The sequence below is a fragment of the Sturnira hondurensis genome, unplaced genomic scaffold, assembly GCF_014824575.4.
Source record: "Sturnira hondurensis isolate 20B ecotype Veracruz unplaced genomic scaffold, ASM1482457v3 Scaffold0008897, whole genome shotgun sequence".
NCBI classification, from domain to species: Eukaryota; Metazoa; Chordata; class Mammalia; order Chiroptera; family Phyllostomidae; genus Sturnira; species Sturnira hondurensis.
In genome coordinates, this window is record NW_028081528.1 from 1,321,657 (window position 1) to 1,336,640 (window position 14,984).

General features: G+C 36.0%; 1 protein-coding gene across 3 annotated transcripts in view; it reads right to left on the reverse strand.

The window, feature by feature from the left end:
* Positions 1-14,984, reverse strand: part of AGMO (alkylglycerol monooxygenase) — a 291,203-nt gene that overhangs the window by 171,481 nt on the left and 104,738 nt on the right. For all 3 annotated transcript variants that reach the window (XM_037056257.1, XM_037056255.1, XM_037056256.1), the window contains exons 4-5: positions 13,373-13,476; positions 1,376-1,471 (exon numbers count right to left, since the gene is read on the reverse strand). In XM_037056257.1, coding sequence (XP_036912152.1) covers positions 1,376-1,471; positions 13,373-13,476 — 200 coding nt within the window. The remainder of the gene's footprint in view (positions 1-1,375; positions 1,472-13,372; positions 13,477-14,984) is intronic.

Consider the following 14,984-nt stretch of genomic DNA (forward strand, 5'->3'; position numbering starts at 1 on the left):
CCTGGCTAGTGATCCTCTTGGAGGTACACAGGAGAAGACAGATGTTACTTGGGAACCATTGTTCTGTATCCAAACTAATACCCAACCCAACACATGACATGACCTGGAGCAGAGCTGCTATAAAAATGTAATTCTCCTTTAACCCCTCCATCTAAATCATGAGAAAGCTTCCCTCCACTGATTTAAACAAATTTGGTCTTTGACCCCTAGAGTTAGAACTGGCCTCAACAACTCTTTCGGACAGCTGTGGTATTGACTGTTTGATGTATGTCAACGAGCATAAAATCCATGCTATTTCACAACAGATCTTCAAATAGTGCCACATATGCCCAAAGTCATGGTAACAGTCTCTTCAGTCCAAGTAAGTCAGTAGCATAAAATGCTGCGGATTAGTGAAATAATGCTCTTTGTTGCACCAAGCTTTGGCATCTAATGTAGCCGTGATTTGCGGTATTGTTCAACCAGTTGCAACACTTGTCAGCGTGCTTCCCACAGGACTTCAAAAGGCTTCCAATAAATACCACATGCTTGGAAGGGCTCTCATGTGTGTAAGTAAGGGTTTTTGGGGGTCTGTGATTTCTTGTTACTTAACAACCAGATCAGTACAATAGTTCGTAAACCAATCAGTTGCTTAATGGTCTTTCTGCAGACATTCAAGTCTGACAACTTGAGATACCACAGAAGACCCAAGAAATTATATTTGTTCATTTTTGTGGGGAAAAAACCCAACAACATATTGAACACTTTTTAAATAAAATTCAAACTCTAAAATTAAAGCAAGATTTCTAATAAAGAATTTTTTTATAATTTTTTAGGCATTCAAATTTTGTCAAGCAATTTTCAAGGACTTCTCACTTATATATTCTGTAAATATTATATATGCTTATATGTGTAAGTACATATTTACTAATATATAATAATAAATTCCATCAAAATTATATTATAAAAATAAATTTTACTATAAATATTTATATGTAAATATATACTTACAAACATACATAAAATATGTATATAAATGTATACATTTATGTTAAAATAAATTTCAATATCTTTTGGCAAGCAATGTTTAATTAACTGTAATACAGGAAGATATTGTATTGAATAAAGTATTAAAAAGTTTTGGTACTTAATAGTTCAAAAAATGGTTTTATTTAATTGGGACCAACTGGCCTCATTGCTTCTTATAAACTCTGCAATATATATTCAGCAAAAAGGAATAAAAATGAACAGATGTTTCTCCTTAAAGAATGCAGACAAAGATTTTCTTACACAATAAATCAGCTGCTAGTGGATTTCCAGGACATTGCTTCGGGCTATTTAGATGTAAGACAAAACAAAACAAAACAAAACAAAACAAAAACCCGAAAGGATGTACCTCGGTGTGGATCCAAAACTGGTAGAGGAGATTGAACTGCAGATGGACAGCGAACACCGAAGGCGGTACAAAGACCGCCAGGGGAAGGTAGAATACCTGAAAGACAGCAAATTCTTATATTTGCACACGGGATTCCTCCACATAACCCATACCATTACTAGTGATTCAACATCTGATATACACCTAAGCAAATATATCTCAGCTTTTGCAAATTTGCCTATTTCTTATATTTTAGAGTCATATTTGATTTTGCAACATCAGTTCTCCACCTGATGATAAAGTTGCAGACATTAGAGTCAAGTCCACTGGACATCTGTTTTGCACCTAATGCTGGCTGGTTAAAATAGCACTGGTGGTGTGTTAGTTCCTTAATCTTGAAAAGGATAGATGTGTGTCCAAACTTAAAGAGGTTTTCTATACACACACAAAGACTTACTTTTTTTAAGTAAAGAAGTATAGGATCATGTGTCTTTATACCTTGACAGCTTTCAAACTCTGTATTATAACCTAGCATTCTTAGGAATAAAATGAAATTATAATAAAAGAGAGTGATTTTATATAAGGAGAGGATAAAATAAATTTCCTCTTTCAAATTTGTTTTTATGTGGTTGATTGAGGGTACAATATCTCCTAATTTTTTCAAAGTTAGCAAGGAAGGGGCTATGATACAGTGCCATAGTCAAAACAAATTTTAAAGTTTAACATTTCCTAACAGATGGAGATGCCTCTGACTTAAAAAAAAAAACAAAAAAACTTATGCTTAGACCACAGAACTGGTTAGAATCAACTAATAAGCAAAATCTGTTGTGTTCTTCCAATGACTTTGATCCCCAAGAGTGGTTTCATGTTTTAAAAAACAATTATATTAAGTGAAAAACTAAACAACCAAACAGAAATAAAAAAAATCTGACTTCCACTTTATATTTTGTGTTTTGTAGAGTTAATGTTCCCAAAATTCTAGATGTTTAAATATTTGTTCTGAATATTACAATTTTATCTCTATATAACTTTAAACTTCTTGTTCTCAATTAGGCCAAATATTATTTTGATAAAATTTAGTAATAATTACACATTAAAATTGGATATTTACATAAACTTCTAGGTTTGGTTTCAAACCTTAAGTTACAAAGCTCAGCTGTAATCACAAACCACATCAGTTTCATTATTTATAACTACATTATTAAGCAATGAATTAGATTCCTGAGCCAGAAAGTATATTGGGCTCTTATTCAAGATATCCACTGTTAAGCCTTGGTTCCACTATAGAATCTCTCCGTGATATTCATGAAATTCTTAACCTTCAGTTTCCTCAAATAAATTGTGAAGGGGAAAACCATTTGAATTCTAGCCATCTTTTCGGTTCCAAAAGATCTGTGATGCTGTAGTATAATTTTTGTTAAAATAGTTCCCTTACAAAAGGTTAGTAAAGATATTTTAAACACACATATATGACCTATGATATAAGTACTTTGAGTTAAGGAATGTTTTTGAATCTTTGAGATGTGAATAACAATGTAAAATGACTTAACCTAGATGCTTAATAAATAGTTCTATTTGGAACGTTCATAGCAGATGAATATTCATGGTTCATTATAATTCCCCAAAGTGTAGAGAAATAGTCCTTTGACATAGTAATAGCTATGGAGAGTGGGTTCTATGCTCAAATAAGTTGTGAAGCAGTGAGTTAAACAAGAGAAGTTTCCTTACTGCAGATCCTCTCAGAGCCTTTACCTATTGTGAACCACAAGCCTATTGACCCACAAAATATTCTGCTAATGAGTTTCCTATAGGTCAGACTTCAAAAAAATGAATAAAAACTATCTCAAATATTACCACTCATTAACATAATGATCTGACAATTAGAAAATGAACTCAGCATGAATTCCAGAAAACCACATTTCTTATAAGAAAATAAAGAAATAGGTCAGGGGTAAGTCACATGAATCACATAAGATCTATTTTCTTGTTATTAACATAGTACTGTAAAAGCAATTTTTTGATATGATCAAGGTTCTAATTTCTAAAATTCAAAGCAGCTTAGTAAATGTCCTCCAGTTCTGAGAATTAGCAATCGTCTTCTCTACATCCAATCTTTGCATTCCCAAATCCTCTATAATTTTTAAAACCAATTTAAATGACCTTTCCATCAGAAAATCTCAAATGGTACTAATTTGACAGAAGAAATTTCTCCTTCCTCAACCTTAAAACCTCAGTACCTGGGCCAAGGGACATTTATTCTATTTACCAAATACATCCATTTCTGCCTTGTATCCAAAACCATGTTATTCTCACTTCAAGGCTTTATTGCTTTAAATTACACTGTCTACTCTAGGTTTATTTTATTATTCTTTGATAGAAGTCATATATAACAAGGTCATAAAGGAGAGGAATAACCCAGACCTGTGTATGAAGAGGAAATGAGAATGAGTCTAGGGGAGACCTCAGGTTAAAGCAGAGGACAGATGAGTGAGTTTTCTTCTGTTCCTCAAGGGAAAAAGGCAGCCCAGGGGTATGTGAGGGGGCATCACAAAGCAAGAAACAATGTGTCCCTTAGGGGGGAATGATTAAGTATTCCAGCATTGCTGAAGGTGTTGGAGAATGTGGCAAGAGATTGGTGTGGACCATGGCATTCATACATAGATCTCAGGGAGTCCGTGCACACCCTTGATATCATTACAAGAAAGTGTGAGCTTGCATGCTTGGGGGAATGTGCAATTCTCTGAAGAAAGTCTGTAGCTTTGGTCAGAGAGCCTGTGGTGAGATAATTTAGACATCAGTCAAACCAGGGAGAAAAGCTTTTTAATGCCATTCTGAGGAGACTGGATTTATCCTAGGCCATGAGGGAGCAGTTAATGTTGTTTTTAAACTTGTAAGAAACATAAAAATGAGTTTGAAATTTATTTTAATAGCCCAGTGAAAGATCACATACATTTAACCACAGCAGTTGCCACAGGGATGGAGAGTCAGAATGCACACGAGAGAGCTAACTAAGGGTTTGGTAACCATTTAAATATAGAAGAGTAGAGGGACAAAAGCCTATCAGAAGATTCCCACATTTTTGGCTTGTCGGGTGATGTTCACCAAGACACTGAGCAGGAGGGAGAATAGGTTGTAAAGTTCCACTTAGAAGATGTTTTGTGGAAGTCCTTGAGGAATACCCCAAGGAAGCTGTTGAGTAAGCCAATATATTGAACAAGTATCAACCAGACTAAAAATGACACTGGATTTGCAGGTATGGATCAGTGGGGCAGTCGGTCTGGTACCCACACCGAAGTAAGTTTAAGAATCACTCAAAGAAAATGATGGGATAGAGGTAGAGATTACTTAGTTCTTTCTGTCCCTGAGAACAATGAAGGAGACAGCTGGAAGTATTCCCTAAAATATATACTAACATGAGAGATATGAATTTATTTATGATCTATTTAGAAGGAGCCGTTGAGAGAAAGAGGAACAAATGTCAAACGTAGCTGATCAGACAAAGTCCAAGAAAAGAACTATGATACAAGCAATCTCGCCAACCTAAAGATTAGACCTGCTGCAGAGTTGTGAACATTTTCGGTAAACTTAGTGGTAAGGAAGCATTCACAAATCTTAATGAAGAGATCCAAACAGAAATTAGAGAGACGCGTTTCTCTGTGAAGTTTAAAATGTGCCATTGGCTGACAGAAAAGGCAGCAGTGGAAAGGAGAGCTTGAGGAGACTGGAATTCTGGGAAGGCTTCTTCCAGGTGGGAGAAGGCTCCCATCTCCAATTTGGTGAGCAGCACAGACAGCTCAGCTGCGTCTGGAAGCCATACACCAGGGGGCACTGTGCTGCCCGGCTGGGGCTGGAGAACACCCATGGCGCTTAGCAGTCAGGGTGTGGGAGGGAAGTAGGTGGTGACCGGATTCACGCAGGGCTTGGGGAGTTCAAAGCAGATGTAACAGAAGGCCAGGGGCTGTGCTTTCCAGAGTGATGGAAATGAAGCCCCTTAGGGTGGAAGAACAAGAAAATAAAATGATGAAGCATGAAAAACTGGGAGAAAAAGCAGGGATTGAGAAAGGGGAGCTGTCCATGATGCACATTATACATGGGTATGATTATATATCATAGACATAACAAAGGGTATAATAATCCCATGTATAATGCACACAAAATAAGCACACTCATTATGTATGGTGAAATTCAATACTTTAAAAGAAATGGAAAAAATCTGAGCTTCAGGATTCATATCTATTTTATTTTAATACAGTAGTTTAATTTTACTAATACCTGCACTTCCATGATTCTAATTTTTAAAATAATGTTACCTTTGAGAAATTTCTTTTTCAGAACTGAGAAACTAAAGATTGAATAATCAAGTTCACTGCCCCACATTCTATAAGTTTACTAGTGGCACAGGACCCAATCCTCTGGCTGTAGATAGAGAATACTGATCTCTATCTGTAAAGCTCATCTTAAATTGCATGTGTGGAACATGAGCTTTTGTTTCTACTTAGAAAGGACTTGTCTCTAAGTTTCTAGGTCCATCTTTTTGTTCCCACTGTTATGAGTGTTTCTATTTCCTCTGTTCCCCATTCCACCTTTTCATACATCCTATATGCTAGCAGTACGCATTCTGTTCTGTGTTGAATTGTGTCTCTTCAAAAGATATATGAGGCCCTAGACCCTCAGTACCCACAATGTGACCTTATTTGGAAACAGAATTGTGGAGGTAATCAAGTTAAAATGATGTCATTAGGACGGGCTCTCATCCAATGGCTGGTGTCTTTATAAAAATGGGAAATCTGCACACAAAGGCAGACATGCTCACAAGAAAAAGCCATGGGACCATGAAGGCAGAGATGGGGGTGATGAATCTATAAGTCAAGGAACACCAAAAATTGCCAGCAAACCACCAAAAGCTCCAAGAGAGGCATGGATCTAATTCTTCCTCCTCCCCAGAAGGAGCTAACCCTACAGACACCTTAATCTCAGATTTCCAGCTTCCAGACTGAGAGACCATCAATTTCTCTTGTCACCCAGTCTTCGGCACTTAGTCCTGGCAGCCCCAGAAAACTAATACACATACCACACACTTTATTTGTCATTATCTAAATCTATCATATTTTTCACTCTTTTGTGTTTTCACAGACATTCTCCTTCTATGTAATGCTTCATTTACAACCTCATCCATAGCAAAATGTTACTCTTCTTACAAATTGGGGTCAAGCATCATTTCTTCTGTGAGGCTTCCCTTGGTAATCAGAGCAGACACTTCTCTCTAAAACCTTAATAGCTTGTATTAGAAGGATGTTGACTTGCTCACATCCCTCCAAGGAAAGAAGTCACCTTAAGAACAGAAGCTCATGTCTTCTCATTATATCCCCAACCTCTGCCACTATGACTGGCTCCATCAGCCAAGACGTTTCTGGGAAAGAAATGACTGGGCGTGCTTCTTAAAATAAGGACAAACACATGGAAAAGAAGTTAAATATGTTTGCTAGGTGTACATTGTTTAAAAGCGACAATAAGACGTTGCTCTTTAATGTAGAGCTCTTCACTATGACATCTTTTATTTATCTTTCGTAATAAGAACTACCATTGGCTATTGGATTTCTGGAGAAAAAACATCAAAAATCAGCGAATAATATAATTTTTACCAAATTTCTAAATTTCTTGCTAAGCTACAGAGTAATTTCACCTTTCCGATTCATGCTAGAATCGGGGCTTTGCGACTGGTCAAGATACAAACAGGCAGAGGGCTTCTTTCATTGAATATGTGGACATCAGCTTCATCTTATCAGCCACCTTTGAATGGTGGTTGAGTGAGGCAAAGGCATGCCTGGGAGTTCTGGGAAGTTTTGTTTCTTTACTTCGTGGGGGCTCGAGGCATGTTCTCCTGTGACATTAGAGTTATGAGACTTTTATCCCCAGTGCATTTGACGGCATTACATCGAAGTTGTTAGTTTCTTGTGTCTTTACTTGTTCACATTTGTCTTCCTATAACTCCAACTCCCGCATATTGAAAAATGGTCTTTGCTTATGTAGTTTGGCAGGGAGTATGATGTAATAAAAAGATCTGGGATTTCACTAAGCATTCCTCTGTGGTCTTACATCTAATATAAAAACAATATCATGTATGTGAATCATACTTGGTATGGTTCAAAGAATTTCCATGCTCATTATTTAAGGTGATCTTCAAAATAACACTGTGACAAGGCAGAACAAATATTAATTGCCCCATTTTGTGTACAAAATCACTGGGATCAAAACGCTAACTATCGATTTAGAGTGGCAAAGCTAGTTGAAAACTAGGCTACAGTGGCGATCCACACTTCTTTATTCTTACCAAATTGCTATCTACTGTTTCTAAATGTAATTAATGTATTTTAAATTATGCTAAAAATCACTCTATGTTTACATACTCTCCAATTTATAGTATTAAAATTTTTAATAAGGTTTTCATTACTTGATATTATAACTATATTTCTTTCTTCTTATGGTGATTAAAAATTTACCTATTTTTAGACCTACTATAAACATAATTTACTATGTTTATTATAATCCCAACCTCAGACACAAAACTATTTTAATGATTGAGAGACACTATAAACCTAAAAAAATTACTCATTTAAAAATTATTCATTTAAATTAATACATTTATAATTTTTTTCATGTTGTTGAGTTACAGTTGTCTTGTCTCTTTCCACTTTGCTCACCACCACCCACCCCACCTCCCCAGCTCTCCCACTCTCACGGTCAATCCCACCCCATTGTCCATGCCCATGAGTCCTTTATTAGTATCCCTGTGCTTGGCCCTTCCCCTTTTTTCCCATTATCCCTCTCCACCCTCCCCTCAGGTCACTGTCCATTTATTTTTTATTTTCAAGTCTCTGTTCTATTTTGCTCATTTCTTTGTTTTGTTGATTAGGTTCCACTTATAGGTGAGATTATATAAAATGTGTCTTTTACTGACTGTCTTATATCACCTAGCATAATGCTCTACAGCTCCATTCCTGCTATTGCAAATGGTAGGAGTTCCTTTTTCTTTCTGCTGTGTAGTATTCCATTGTATAAATGTACCACAATTAATGCATTTATCATTAATTCCCTATGCTTTCAAGAGAAATGCTCAGCTCATTGAATGTAGACAACTTACTATTTCACATTCAATAGCTTCATATATGATAAATGTTAAAATATATTTATTTTCATAGGAAAATAACTCATCAATGCTCTAATTTTGGAGGATCTATTAAATAAAAAATATTTAATTGAATGACAGATTTAAATTATTTTATGCATTGTGCCATTATCAGTTTTATGTTGGCCTTGTCTAGATAACTAACAAAATATTTCCTTTGACAAATTGATTTTTGACTACTATAAACCTTTTATTTCATGTATTTGTGCAAAGTATATTTATAAAATACTGACTGTATCAGGTACTTTATATATAGCAAAGCATATAGCAGTGAAAAATGGACTTCTTTTAAAGTTTACAGGCTGGTATAAAAGGCATTGCACAAAGTAGTATGTACTATAATTGAGATATACAAGTGTTTTATGGAACAAACAAAAGCAATGTGGACAAAGTGAAAAAAGCATCTGTAGAAAATAAGAATAATTTGAATTTTGAAGCATATAACAATCAGAAAGAAAGAGGAAATAATTTTTCAGGCAGTGATAATAGCGACTACAATGAAGCATCAAGGTACTGTGATATATGGACTAAGAATAGATACATTACTATTCTTAGGTACATTACTATTAACACAGGTACATTACTATTCACTAAATGCCACTGAACTCCAGATCTTATTTAGATTTTCCTAGTTGGTTTCTTTTTTCCTAATGTCCTTTTCCTGTTTTAGGATTTTGTCCAGGGCACTGCATTCCGGTTGATCTTTATATCTATGGCTTCCTCTGACCTGGACCCTTTCCCAGATGATCCCTTGTATCTTATGACCTTTACACTTTCCAGGATTACTGATTAGGCATTTTGTAGAATGTCGCTCAGTTTGGGTTTGACAGATGTCTTTTCTGTTGTTAGATTGGGGATAGGATTTTGGTGACAAAGACCACAGAAGTGAAGGCCCTTCTCCTTCTATGTCATCAAATGGTGCATGTGATAGGCTATCGAGGGGATACCCTTAACACATTTTATCTAAAGTTAAATGCTACTGACATAACATTTCTAAAAATATTAACTTTGACTTGACATTGTTTGCCAAGTTTCTCTGCTCTGGTTACCCTCCCACTCCACCCTACCTCACACTCTGTCCCTTTTCCATACTCTTCTCAGTAAAGGGCCTACTAAGCACAGCTCCCACTCAAAAGCCAGGGACAGGGAAGCATTTAGTCCCATTCCCAAAGGAGTATGTACATATATTATTTTAATTCTTTAAGAGAATTTGTGTACCATTTATTTATTTTTTCAACCATTTATTTATCTCAGTATGGACTATTTTAGAAGATATTTATTTTATACTTTGGTTTAAAACACGACCGTATGTTATATATTTTGTTGTTCAAATTGTTCCAGATTTTGGCCACTGGGAGCTCTTTCAAGCTGGCTCCTATATTCCTTTGACACATCCCATTCTTTTATTTTTCAAGCACTTCTGTAGCTGTGTTTTCAATATACAATTGCAGCATTAAGGTATTTCATTATAAAGTTGGCAGAAAACAAAATGTTAATCCCGATACTGTTATGTATTACATAATATCCATGGGTCTAGACATATTTTATTATTTGCAAAGTGGAGAGACTATCATGTTTAAGGCATTATATTAATTAAGATGTATAATAAAAGATTGAAAGACCATGCAAAACCAATAAACGTCTTGCTTAAAATGGTACACTTAAAATCGTAGCCTTTCTTGGATGAGTAATATTAGGTTGAAGCTCAAAACTGGCTTAAAAATGCAAAAAGTATGGCTAGAAGTTTGAAATTTGAATTCTTACCTTTCACTATGGTGAGCAGCAGGGTGCCACCCTGATTTTCATTGTGCTATCAAAGAAAAGGCTGCTGGGCTTAATTTTGCTTTTCATTTCTCAAATCCATTTTACCTCCAATGACATGACCCATTTTTTATTTATTCTAAAATACATTGTTACCTTAGTAACCACCGAATTGTATGCCTTATGGAGCACTGTGGATGAAAAGAACCTTATAAGAGTCAAAGAAAATAAAGAGGACCGATGACTGTCCTGTGGCTTGAATCTCCAGAAAGACCTATCACAGGCTACTAACCACCACAGACCCTTAGCCCATCTATGCTGTCTTCACATAGATACAAGCATGCTAGAAAAGAATCCAGGCTGGTTTACAAACCCGAATTCGTTTCTCACATGGCAAGTTCTCTGAATCCATCCAACCTGCACCCCATCCCTGAAAAAAATTAGTAGCTTGTGATGCATTCCCAAAGTTCATTTCCTTAACCAGCCCATTTTCTCTGTCCTTGGTGACATGACATGAGGTTGTAAAGTATAGTTATGCCTGCACTATACAGGTGTGAGCCTGCATTTCACTTAGATTTCCCCTGTAACTTTGGATGTCTGCACTTAACGGGGGAAAACACAAGTGAAACCAGGGTAAAGATAAACTAGGAGTACGATGTTGAACTCGATCCCAACCAGCAAGGTTCAGTACTGTGGGATATAGTGGGCTACTCCAAGATGCTTTTGTAGCTTTTAGAATGGATGGTTTAAATATGTTTCCTCCAAGGTTTCCTGTAGTTCTGACATCTATAATGCTCTGATAAAAATTTTCCTCTGATAATTCCCCAGACAATAAATTCACTAACTGTACTGATTTCCCTGGATAGACTTGAAATAGAGTTACCTCCTTTCATGGAGCTTTTTTCCCCTCCCCATGGCCTGGTGGGACTGTACCTCCTAATGTTAGACATGGAGGGGACAACATGGTTAGCTCTGTTTACTGACTGGACTTTACATGAATATAGAAATACAACTCTCAGAGGTTTGGGTTTTCCTCATGCAAAGAGAAAGGTTTAAAATCAGGAAAGAATAAAGATTTTTGAGATTAATATTTGAATAAATCTGATATCCAGCCTATTTTGTAGAGAATAATACAATTTTGTATTAATGAAACTATTTCTTCAGAGAGAAGGGTGGGCAGCATCCCCTTTTCCATGAGGGACCTGTACGTTCTTCCATTCACTGGAACCCTAGACCAGCCTTGAGCTATGCAGCAGTGAAATAGGTAGAATTTTCTTCTACTTTTAATTATCCAGAGTTTTCAGCACGAGCTGAAAAATATGTATATATAATCCTTCTTTTTCATCCATATTGCTTAGAGCTGTGTTATGGATTAAACTATGTGCCTCCAAAATTCATGTGTTGAAATCGTATCCCTTCATAGCCCCAAATTTTAACCACTAATTATTCATAATGTGGCCTTATTTGGAAATAGGGTCATTGTGGATTGAATTAGTTATAATGAGGTCTTAATGCAGACAGGTGGGCTCCTAATCCAGTATGACTGGTGTACATATAAAAACAAGAGAGATCTGAACACAGACACGGGAAGATGACAATGTGAAGATTGGAGTTAGGCTCCCCAAAGCCAAGAAACCATCAGAACCTAGGAGAGAGGACTAGAATAGCTCCTTCCCTGGAAACTGCAGAGGGACAATGGCCCTGCCAACACCTTGATGTTAGACTCATGGACTTTAGAAATGTGAGACAATACGTTCCTGTTGTAAGTAGCCCAGCTGGTGGTACTCTGTTGCAGCTGCCCTAGGAAATTAATACAAGCTATAACACAGCTGTATGAATTGGGAGCAGTGGTGGATTTCTTTTAATATTCCTTTCAGCAAATGTATTAGTACCATCACGCCTTATAGATTTGTTTTGCTTATTCTGTTTTAGTTAGAACACATGCCAGTGAGTATACTTATATCAGTTATGAGGCATCTGGTGTCACACATGGGACTCAGTCACTTACTGGCTGCAGAATTAATCTCACTGATCTTCAGTTCCCTGATATTAGTACCACTAGATCAAGCCCAAGATAGGCCTGTTTGTACAGATCAAATGAGGTAACATAAGTGAAAAACAATATAGAAACAACAGAAGGGGATGTAGCATCCAGGTGAAGGGCTGAGAGCCTGCAGCCACGCTAAATGTATTCAAATTCTATTGCTTCCTTTACTAGTTTTGTGATTAAACTATGGACTCATTTCCATCACTTAAAAATGAGATTTTTGTAGTATCTGTATCTTAAAATTGTCATGAATATCAAATGAGTTAATACATTAGAAGTTCTCAGAAGATTGTCCAGCACATGGAAAGTACACAATAAATGGTATCTAAAAGAAGTGCCTTGCACACTAGAAACAGTCATACAAATGTTGCATCGTGATAATTTATAGTTAGGGAATAACTTATTCATAAATGCACTTACCCATCAATAACTTGCACTTTCTAGCTCAACATGCATTTTAGCAGCAGCATTTCGGATGGTTAAAAAGAGTTAAAGAAGAATAATCAGATGAAGGCTGTCAACAAGTAGGTCAGTTTTGCCCAGTGGATCAGAAGAACCATAGAATTAGGGACTGTTCATGGTATTCATTAGTCTTGTCATTTCCTTGTGTGAAAATATTGGAGAGTTATACTTTTTGTTGAGCGTTGTACTAATTGCTCTAATATGCAGACAAAAAGCAAAGGATTTAAGTAGATTGGGAGGCAGCATTCAGAAATAAGAACTATTTTTTAAACTGCTTTAAAAAATGTCTAATAAAGTCTTTGTCTGCATATATTTGAATTGAGATACATTGCCTGTCCATCACGTCTGTTGGTTGATAGTAAATAAAAATAGACAGCCACTTCCGTGGTGAAAGGCCACCATTGGAAAGCACAAGTTGATTCATTTTAGTATCTGTCCTTACAGAAGAGAAAGAAGGATTTTAGCAAAAACACCTTATTAATTTACTCACAGGAAATAGAAACAAGTGAGACTTTAAAAAATGAATTATATAATCATATTTATTCAATTTCATACAACTTACCCAGGAAGTATATATTTGGAGGACAGATTGTCTCAGTGCAGTGGATAAGTTATAGTATTCAGAACTGTGGTGTGTTTGGTGTCCAGCCCACATAATATTAACCTCTGCAAAACACATAATTTGAAATGAGCCATGAGAATGAGAACAAAGCAACTTCCATTTTCAGTCATGTACACTGCTCTGTTGAGTGAGGAAGAAAATCTGGAACATCTCCGAAAAAAGCTAGCCAATATAATTATAATTAAAATAAGCTGCCTCAGATCACTTTTGGAAGCAAGGAGGGTATAAATTATAAACAAATAAAAAGTTGAAATGTAGCCAATAAATATGTATAGTGTATACGGTATAATTAAATGCCTCCAGAAAACTGAAATGACTTCCAAAATTTACATTTTGCTAACACATTACAGTATGACAGATCATAAAAGCTAACTGGTAATGTTGTAACGATATAGTCAATGAATGGTGATGATTTTTCAGTATGTGATAACACATTTCTAATTAAAAAAGAATACACTGATGGGAGAAATTGCTGCATAAATTTTGGAATAAGATATTACATAATGTTCTTTCCTGATACCATTTTAAGAAATCTCAAAGTCTATTAAAATAAATAGCAAAGCAGAATAATATTTGCTCCTCAGATTTAAGGTCCCTCATAATATATTACAGCTCACATATACCCCCAAAGATAGGTACTTATGGCTTCTACAATGAACAGGCTGCTGGAATGACACCCTCAGCAGATGGCACAGAAAAGAACGAGCCCACATTTTTCATTCTGTCAGTGTTTTTCACTTCCTACCAGAATTACAGATCGAAATGCCTCATTATATTATATTCAGTTTTCAAAAATTATATGCTTAGCTAAACTAAATTATACTTAGTTCTTTGCTACAAATACAGGAAATAGAATGAACCATGGGATATGATCATTGTATGTCTGTCAGTATAGATTAAAAATTAAATCTCTGAGGCTTGGATGCATGGGAACTGAATAGTGAAACTAAGAATGAAAATTTGGGTTTGTTTTTCCTTGAAGTTGCCATATACTGACTGTTAAAACTTATGGCACATAGCAGAATAATTTGTTATTAGTTTTAATAAATATATAGGCATATATAAAATACATGTGTATTTTGCATATATGCATATACGATACATAGTACATAATATGTGTGTGTATTTAATATGTGTGTATAAGTATAATAATTTGATACATATGCATATACATTTGATCTGAGTGGACTTCTTGGCCATTCGTGTCGGAGGTGAAACCTCCCCAGACAATTCTCGTAAGGAGAGAGCACACAAAATTTGCAAAAGGGTTTTGCTAAACAAGCGATAGCCCAGAGATAAAACAAGGACTAATTTCTGTGAGGAGGACATTGTGAACAGGATTATGAAATAATAACCCTATCAAAAGTCATTTTTATTTGTCTTTCAACGCCTAGCTTATTTCACCCAGAGGGGAGAGCGGGGGTGGGGGGGAATTTCAGGGGGAAAAGGGGAAGGATTTACAGGAACGAGTATAAAGGACACATGGACAACAACTAAGGGGGGTGGAAATGGGAGGGAGGTGGGGAGCACTGGGGGGGGGTGGGCTGGGATG